The 8,526-nt window shown below is 45.8% G+C and overlaps 1 protein-coding gene across 1 annotated transcript in view; it reads left to right on the plus strand.

Annotated features, from left to right (window-relative positions):
* LOC123804729 (calcium-binding mitochondrial carrier protein SCaMC-1) overlaps positions 1 to 4,803 on the plus strand; it is a 28,402-nt gene extending 23,599 nt beyond the window's left edge. Inside the window, exons 9-10 of the mRNA XM_045817154.1 lie at positions 508 to 658; positions 2,738 to 4,803. Coding sequence (XP_045673110.1) covers positions 508 to 658; positions 2,738 to 2,922 — 336 coding nt within the window. The 3' untranslated portion in view covers positions 2,923 to 4,803. The remainder of the gene's footprint in view (positions 1 to 507; positions 659 to 2,737) is intronic.
* The last annotated feature ends 3,723 nt before the right edge of the window (positions 4,804 to 8,526 follow it).

Consider the following 8,526-nt stretch of genomic DNA (forward strand, 5'->3'; position numbering starts at 1 on the left):
GGACCTAAAATAATGGGGAAGAAAGCATGGCCTGGGGACCCCTACCCTTGATTCTGCACCATTGTTTTTACAAAAACCCACTGAGACTAATTCTCCCCATTTCTAAAGTCAGTAGAATAACTCCGTCTCAGAGCTCTGTGAAAGGACTGAATGAAATACCACACGTGTCAAGTACAGAATTAGATGCAGTTGGTAGTAGTGTGTCATTTTCACTCATACTCACTGTAGACAGTGTTCTCTAGGCCCCACAGTTGGGGTGCTGTGGGCTGGACGTTTACTTGGAAGCCAACGGACCGCCAGCACAGACCCCACATGTCCGCGGCCTCCGTGGCTGCCCCACGACTCTGCCACATGGCCGCCCCCGGGAGTGTGCCCCGCCCCCGGTCCCGCGGAAGGGCGGCCTGTGTCTCCTAAGGACGAGCGTGGCTGTGGGAGTGTCCACATTGAGTGAAAGCGGTTGTGAAGTTAGTTGTTCACCATTTACCTTCTTTTCCGTTTCTCTGGCAGCTCTTGAAGACCCACTGGCTGGAAAATTTTGCCAAAGACTCTGTGAACCCCGGGGTCACGGTGTTGCTGGGATGCGGCGCCCTGTCCAGCACCTGTGGGCAGCTGGCCAGCTACCCGCTGGCTTTGGTGAGAACGCGCATGCAGGCTCAAGGTGGGTTTTCGATGAGGGAAGGGTGCCCTCCCGTGCTTTTCGGGGTACTGTAGCTCAACCTCATGTCCAGGATTGCCTCCCTAGGGAAAGTTCTTGCAAAGCCTTTTCCTGGTTGCTCCTTCTTCACGAAATTTTAATACCGCGGACACTCTGCACGTGTACTATGATAGTGTGCCTGTGCTGTATGTACGAACAGAGTAAGGATCCTGTTGCCCGTGTTGAGAATGCATGTTTTAAGCGTCCAGAAGCTTTAGCATGTAGATGAACGTGGGTTCAGATCCCTATGCACAACCTCTTTGGGTTTTCGTTTTCTCATCTGTAAATGGGAATGAAAACTGTGCAGTGTTGTAAGAATTAGCAGCAATATATGCAGGACACCTGGTGTTTGTCAGTTTCTTGGTGGACGCTGGCAGAATTGCTTATTACTGTGGGACCTACAGCTTCTGACCTGTGAGCCTCTTCCAGTGACACTGTCTCTGCCCTTGACTTTGATTCCACTGTGCCCTCCTGGCTTTCCTGACATCTCAACAACAATTCTCTCTTCTATGATTCGCTGGCTTTTATTGCTTTAGTCAAGTATACTCTCTGTGCCTTTCTCTTCTTTATTGCTCTGTCCCTGGCCAATCTCACCCTCTGTCATTTCTTTAAATAGTACACCCTGGACACCTACAGCTCTATCCCCAAACTCTCTTCCAAGAATGGCCACCCCTGCCCCAGCCAAGCAGCCCATCCTTGGGTAAGGGTACCTCCTGAGCCATTGCCCAGTGCTGGACAGCCCACCTGATGCTTAGGAACCACCTGATGGAGAGGGTCAGACTGGTCCCTGAGTCAGAGGCAGTCCCTGCCCCGCCCAGTGGTGAAGACATGCAGTCAGCAGATAAACAGCCTCATTAAGCCCCCTCCTCTTGGTCAGGGGCGCAGAGTAAGGGCCTCTCAGCTAACTTGGGAGCTGGAGAGTGTTGTAATTTAAGCTGAGCCACAAAGACAGGTGGGAGTCAGCTGGGTGGGGGTGGGCGGGTGGAAAGAGAGCGTTCCAGCTGGAGAAAAAGAATGCGAAGGCCCCCACACAGGAGAAAACGGGCTCAGTGGAGGGGCGGGAAGATATGCCCTCGTTGGACCATCATAACCATCTTTTGGGGGTGGTACTAATATTTTCTCCGTTTTGCAAATGGACAGCCTGGGGCCAAAAGAGGTTAAGTCACTTGGGCAAGTGTGTGTGCTTGGTAAATAGGAGAGCCAGGCTTCAAACCCAGGCCAGCCAGTTCAAACCATCACCTAACCAGTCCTCCCCTCGTCTTTGCCGGCTCCACTCAAGTCCCTTGCGTGGCTGGTAGATCCGTTGCTTCTAAAGTCAAGGTCTGGTCCTTTGACTCCCGCCAGGCATCTGCGTGACTTCTCGGTGTCTTCAGAATAAGTTCCAAAGCTCTTAGTGGGAATTGCAAAGACTGTAATCATGTGGCCCCACCGGATTTCTCCGCTTCCTCTCCAAGTCCATACGCCTCGCTTGCCCGCATCCCGCTGCCTGGCCACGTGCGTTCCTGTGCGGCCTTTGTGGTGCCCGCACCTTGGCTCCGCCTCCTTCCTTTCTCACCTATTGGGGCCATTTTCAAGGCTCCGGGACCCTATGAGTTTCTAAGCTCCGGGACGAACTGCTCGCTTTGGCCATGCAGTTTAGGAGAAGGAGGGGAGAGGGCTGAGCGTGGGGTGGTAGGAAGGGAGGAGTTCTGGAGGCAGAAACACCATCACTTCCCGCTCTCCTACTTGTTAACTGAGTATGCTAGGATGAGTTTCTCCATCTTCCCAAGCCTCAGTTTCTCATTTATAAAATGGGTTTAATAATACATATCTTGGAGGATAGGTGTATAAAGTAATTAATCCAACACCTACCACATAGTAATCACTTAATAAATAACGGTATTGCCTATTGCCATCATTAAGGAGAGTTATATAAAGGGATGCTTTCTTGGAATAAATTTTATCCATTCCTTCTGGGTCATTCTGAGTCAGAATTAGGTACAGTAATGAGAACAGAACATGCTTGAATATTAAACTAGCCTGGCTTCCTTCTCTATTTCCTAGCCATGGTAGAAGGAGCCCAGCAGCTGACCATGGTCGGCCTCTTCCGACGAATCGTTTCCAAAGAAGGCGTGCCCGGACTCTACCGAGGCATCACCCCGAACTTCATGAAGGTGCTCCCGGCCGTGGGCATCAGCTACGTGGTCTATGAAAACATGAAGCAGACTTTAGGAGTGAGCCAGAAATGACGCGTCGAATGGTTTGCTTTGGCCGGATCACTGAGATCTCCTGTCACCTCCAGAGGGACCGTTCCTCCTGGAATCGCAAGCCTACGGCAAATGGGGCTGCGGTTTTTCACAAAAGGGAAGAGCTTATCAAGGATCACTTTAAACGTTTGGGCTCAATTTTATACATACAGAGATGTTTTTAAAAAATCATAGTTTTGATAAGCTCCTCCAATTCTGACAAGGCCAGAAAAATCACATTTTATCTCTTCTTATTAGTCCTTTCTACGGATCTCTGCCCTGAATCCTAAATCCGAAAAATGTACCTGCTTGAACTAAATTTGTTTTGTAGGGTAAATTTGTTTCATTTTGTATGGGAGAATGGTAAATCATTCATCTTTATTTTGAATGGTTCAAGTTTATGCCAGTTTCTTTATACTGAAGTCGTCTTCTTCTTAAAAACAACATGATCAGAAAACCTTGAAACTTAAATTGTTTTATACATTTTGAATGTCTTTACAGACTTCTTAATATTCCCTTGTAGGGCCATCAATCGAATCATTGCACGAAAATACACCTTCCAGCAGGCAAATAAGTAGAGGGTTTATGTCCTTGTCTTTCTTTAAGCTGAATAAGAATGAATGTAAGTGGCTGAATTTCAAGGGATGTAAAAACTCTAGCCCATTTTTATCATTTTTGTATAAGGTGGAGTGATGACAATATTTATTTCAGTGGGCCCTTCTCTGTTTCCCTTGCATTTCCTGGGATGACACAGTGGTTGTGAGTAAATTACTGTCACATTACCGACACAAGGTGGCCTATTTGAAAGATTCTGTTTATCCTGGCACTGCTTCAAAAAGCACCAGGAAACAAAAACTTTTTACTTAATATCAGCCTCTGAAGAGCAGCTCTGTTTTCTTTGTCCTTCATTTCCTACTTGAATCAGATTTTAATCAGGAAGTCTTCTGGAGACCGTTCTTGGTAATCTGAAATTTCTTAACTACATGGAGTGCGTGGATCATGGGTGAACGGCCTTGTCTTCCCCCTCACTGTTCAGTTTCTTTGAACCTGCGATTCCCAGTTTGGGCAGCACAAACCTTGTCTTAATGTTAGGTACTTAAGTTTAAATGCAAGGCCCAATTTTTAAACACACACATTTATATTCTTTCTTGCCCCAAGTTTTAGAACGTGTTTTTATGATATAGAAAACTTAACTTTTAATATTATAGCATGTTTTTATTTTACTGAAGCCATTTTTGTAGTTAACTGTCTTTTCTGACTTATGTGATTGGGACTTAGAAAAATATTTATTAGTTGCAGTTACTCTTACCACTTTTTAAATTTAGTTCCTAAAACTTCCATTTGATTGCTAGCAATTCCTGTTATAAATTGTCAACATTTTACTGAAAATCTAGTGACATGGTAGGCATTCACTTTATTTCAATCTACCTCTTATATTTTATGAACCAAAGAGAAATGTTGGACTTATCTTTGTGAAACATATTCCAAAATATAGTTTTCATTATGCCTGATAGATGTCTCAGTATTTTTATAATACATGTGACAAGCATGGGACTGTATCTTTAGGGTGGTTTGTACTTGGAGTAATACATGAATGAATGACAATATCAAGGTACATGATTAGCTCTTTCTTTAAAATTATGGCATGAACAAATGAAATCTCAAGCTACTGATGAATCATCACTGTTCATTATGAATTTAAATTGTTTGCTATTTAACATTTGTAAGGAGTGAATGTGATTTATCTGTGCATCTTGTATCTTTTGAAACAATGGTTTTGTATCTTTTGAAAAGGGCGGGGAGCTGAAGATAACACTGTTTCCGCCATGGACACACACTTACTTTACATTTATATTAAAAATGTGTATATGTTTGTTTTTAAAATGACTTGTTTCCTCATTTAAAAAAATAGTGTAACTAAAGCAAAAAAAAATGGCTGTCATACAGCTTATATCACTGCCAGTGGTTTGAATAATACTTTTATCTGTCTTTGTATAGTCTTAAGAAGTATTTAGGCCTTTCTGAACAGCTTCAGCAGTGTTTGTCTCTCTCATACATTTTGACATAAATGAGGTTTTTCAAGATGTCCAAAGTCCACATTACTAGTTAGGGTGACACCCTTGGTGCACAGTGCCACCTCTTGGTGGCATATTAGTTTGTCTTGAAGTCACAGGAAACAAAAGCTAAATTTACTGGTAATTTTAAAAAAATGTGTCATTCATAAGTACAAAGTTTGATTTGAAAAAATAAAACATGCCTGAAAGGAAATTTCCGTGTTCCAACTGTAGTGCCACCAGGACTCCAGGAATAACACCTGCCGTCCTCTGCTCTCAGGAGCCCTCCGTGAGAAAAATGCTGCCGGATTTACTTCTTGTCTCTTAGTCTTTAAAAAAAAGATTTTGTTTATTTATTTTTAGAGAGAGGGGAAGGGAGGGAGAAAGAGGAGAGGAACATTGATGTGTGAGAGGTACATCAATTGATTGCCTCTTGGAGAATCCCAACTGCGGACCCAGCCTGCAACCCAGGCATGTGCCCTAGCTGGGAACTGAACCGGCAACCCTTAGGTTCGCAGGCTGGCACTCACACCCCTGAGCCACACCAGCCAGGGCTTGCCTTGTAGTCTTGCATCCACCTCAATGGAATAAGCTTGATGTGGGCACAGATTCTATTTTGTATTATTTTGTTCTTCAATCTTTACATCAGGTCACACGTATAAAAGTGTGGCATGGTTTCCCTAGCGGCAAACAGGGATTTAGCCAGCCCTTTTGTTCCTATGAATTTTTTTTTTTTTTTGAGAAAGGCATCAAAGGAGTAATGATATTTGCAGAGGGGAGCAACCAAGAGCGCTGGAGAGCAGGTGTGGACTGAACTCATTCAGATCACTTTGGAGGAGAGCGCCCCCTGCAGGTCCCATCTGCCCTCCCCCATGTGTGCTGGACAGAGCCGATCTGGCATAGGAGCTGCCTATGTGAGGGCAGCAGCCCTAAACCGGGGATCCTAGGCTCATTTCTGCACTGGGGGCTGCTGATTTGTTGATGTGCTCTTTCCTGGCTGCCTGCCCCTGCTCGTCTTAGTTCCCCATCCTGTCCTTGAATTCTTGGTCTGCTTCTGACAGAGCCCAAACTAAGACGCTCCACCACCAGCAGAGCTGGATAGAGCAGTGGAAGCATTATGTTTAGAGACTATGCAGGAAAAGACCATCAGGAGCAGCTAGCAGACCTACAAGTAGTTGCCCCCAGGGAGCAGGGCGAGAGGTGCGACGGGGTGCCTTTAAATAGATACCTGGTCTCTAATATAAACTTAAAGCAACCATTTACAACATAAAGCAAACCAGAAGAATATGACAAAATCAAAATGAGAGTGCAGATATATCTGCGTGGCCTGGCCTGGGCTCCAGTTCCCAATCCCTTAACTTTGCTTGAATGCATCCATCAGTTTTGAGTGACAGCCGTCAGCTGAGATTACTGCATGGATCTGAACAGATGAAAAGATATTCTCTGGACAGAACATTTAAAAGTAGACCATTCATCATTATAATGGGGGATTAGCACGCTACCACATCCCCGCCCTGGCCCACCATTGTATAGGAAACGACGTGGGTGATCCGTGTAGAAATGAGGCGGGATTTGTTAAAATAAAACACTTACTACTTAATGTGGAGCGGGGATTTATACAGGGAGCTACTGGGTAGTTTTCAGCTATAGGAAGGCACACTCTGCGTCCTGGGTTTGACTATTGCTCGTTGGGTATTCCCTTGGCTGCACACCACGCCGAGAACGAAAGCCCCGGGCCAGGACTGCGTTTGCAGAAGCAGTTCTCCGTGCCCACGAGGCCCGGGCACCAAGTCACCACCACGGTCGTTTCCCTTACCCGCCGTTTCATGTCCCACCTTTGCAGTGACCCGCGGTCCACTGCGGTACGACAACATTAAACGGAAAATTCCAAACACAAACCATGCACTTGAAACCCAGTTGGTGCCAGATGTGATGAAATCTCGCGCTTTCTCGCGGGATGTGACTCAGCCGGTCATTGGTCAGCGTCTCCACGCTGCGTACGTGCGCAGTTAGTTACGCAGCTGGCTTGATTGTGAGCGCAGCTGTGGGCCGAGGCCGGGCCTGTGTTCGAGTCACCCTGATTTTCCTTAGTAGTCGCCCCACCTGCGAGAGTGCTGACACTGACAGCTCGGATACGTCAGAGGGAGGCCGTAACGCGCTTCCTTTAAGGGAGAAGGTGCAAGTTCCCGACGTAAGGCATTTCATCACCTCACGTCGTCGTCGTCGTCGTCGTCGTCGTTGTCATCATCGTCGTCATCGTCATCATCGTCGTCGTCGTCGTCGTCATCACCATCAGGGTAAGTGCAATATAACCGTCGTCGTCATCATCGTCGTCGTCGTCATTGTCGTCATCACCACCATCAGGGTAAGTGCAATATCACCATCGTCGTCGTCGTCGTCGTCATCATCATCAGGGTAAGTACAATATCATCATTGTCGTCATTGTCATCACCATCAGGGTAAGTACAATATCATCATCGTCGTCATCACCATCAGGGTAAGTACAATATCTTCATCGTCATCATCGTCATCGTCATCATCATCAGGGTAAGTACAATATCATCGTCATCGTCGTCATCACCATCAGGGTAAGTACAATCCAGTATTTTGAGAGAGAGGGGCCATATTCACCTGGCTCGTGTCGCAGTGCATTGTCGTAACTGCCCTATTAGTGTTGTTAATCTCTTACTAGGTGTTTAACTGATAAGCTGCACTTTATCGCACGGATGTAGATAGAGGGGAAGACAGTAGATAAAGGTTCTGTCCGTGGTTTCCTGCCTCCGCTGGGGGCCATGGAAGGTCACCCCTGAGCCTGACTCCCGGGCCGCGGTCCCATCCACCACCAGGTGGCAGACTTCCCCCAGGATGGCTGCGGTGCAGGACCTCCGGGCTCTGCATTCGCCCTCTCCCCCCACCTGGAAAATCACCGCTGCCCCCAGCCAGATTTAGATTTCCTGCGCCAACCATCATGACCTTGGTCGGGTCGGCCTGTAGCTGTTCCAGGAGAGGAGGAGACGGAAGGTCCTTTCTGTGTAGCACTGAAGAGAGAGAGGCTTGTTGCTATTTTGGGGGGACAACTTTTCAAAAATAGAAAAATGTCCAGATTTTACAAGTCAAATTAGAAATGCTTAAAAAACAAATATTACTGGTCATAAGGCAGGAGCACTGTTCAGATAGGAGCACTGACCAGAGAAGGTATTTTGAGAGACTGGTTTAGCGTGTAATGAATATTTTTCATTTGGTTAAAATATTTTGAGACATGTATTCATAATTCAAGCTTGTAGTACAAGGGTGGTAAAATAAGTTTAAAAATAAAATAAAACAAACAAGCAATACTTCACCACAAAATTTAGTTCATGCCATTCTCTCTTAGGAATTTTTTTTACAAGATGTTACTGATTTGTGTGGTGCTCTAGTGGACATGTTTATTTTACTAAAAATACAGTTCAGGTTTTGGATTAAGACAAACTTGCTCCGGTTCACCTCCGGAACCATAAACATCAGAGGAAGAACTTAATGGGAAAATCAGGCAACTCCATATGCACTTTTGGAT

The sequence above is a fragment of the Phyllostomus hastatus genome, unplaced genomic scaffold, assembly GCF_019186645.2.
Source record: "Phyllostomus hastatus isolate PE091 unplaced genomic scaffold, TTU_PhHast_1.1 phas_scaffold_216, whole genome shotgun sequence".
Lineage (NCBI taxonomy): Eukaryota > Metazoa > Chordata > Mammalia > Chiroptera > Phyllostomidae > Phyllostomus > Phyllostomus hastatus.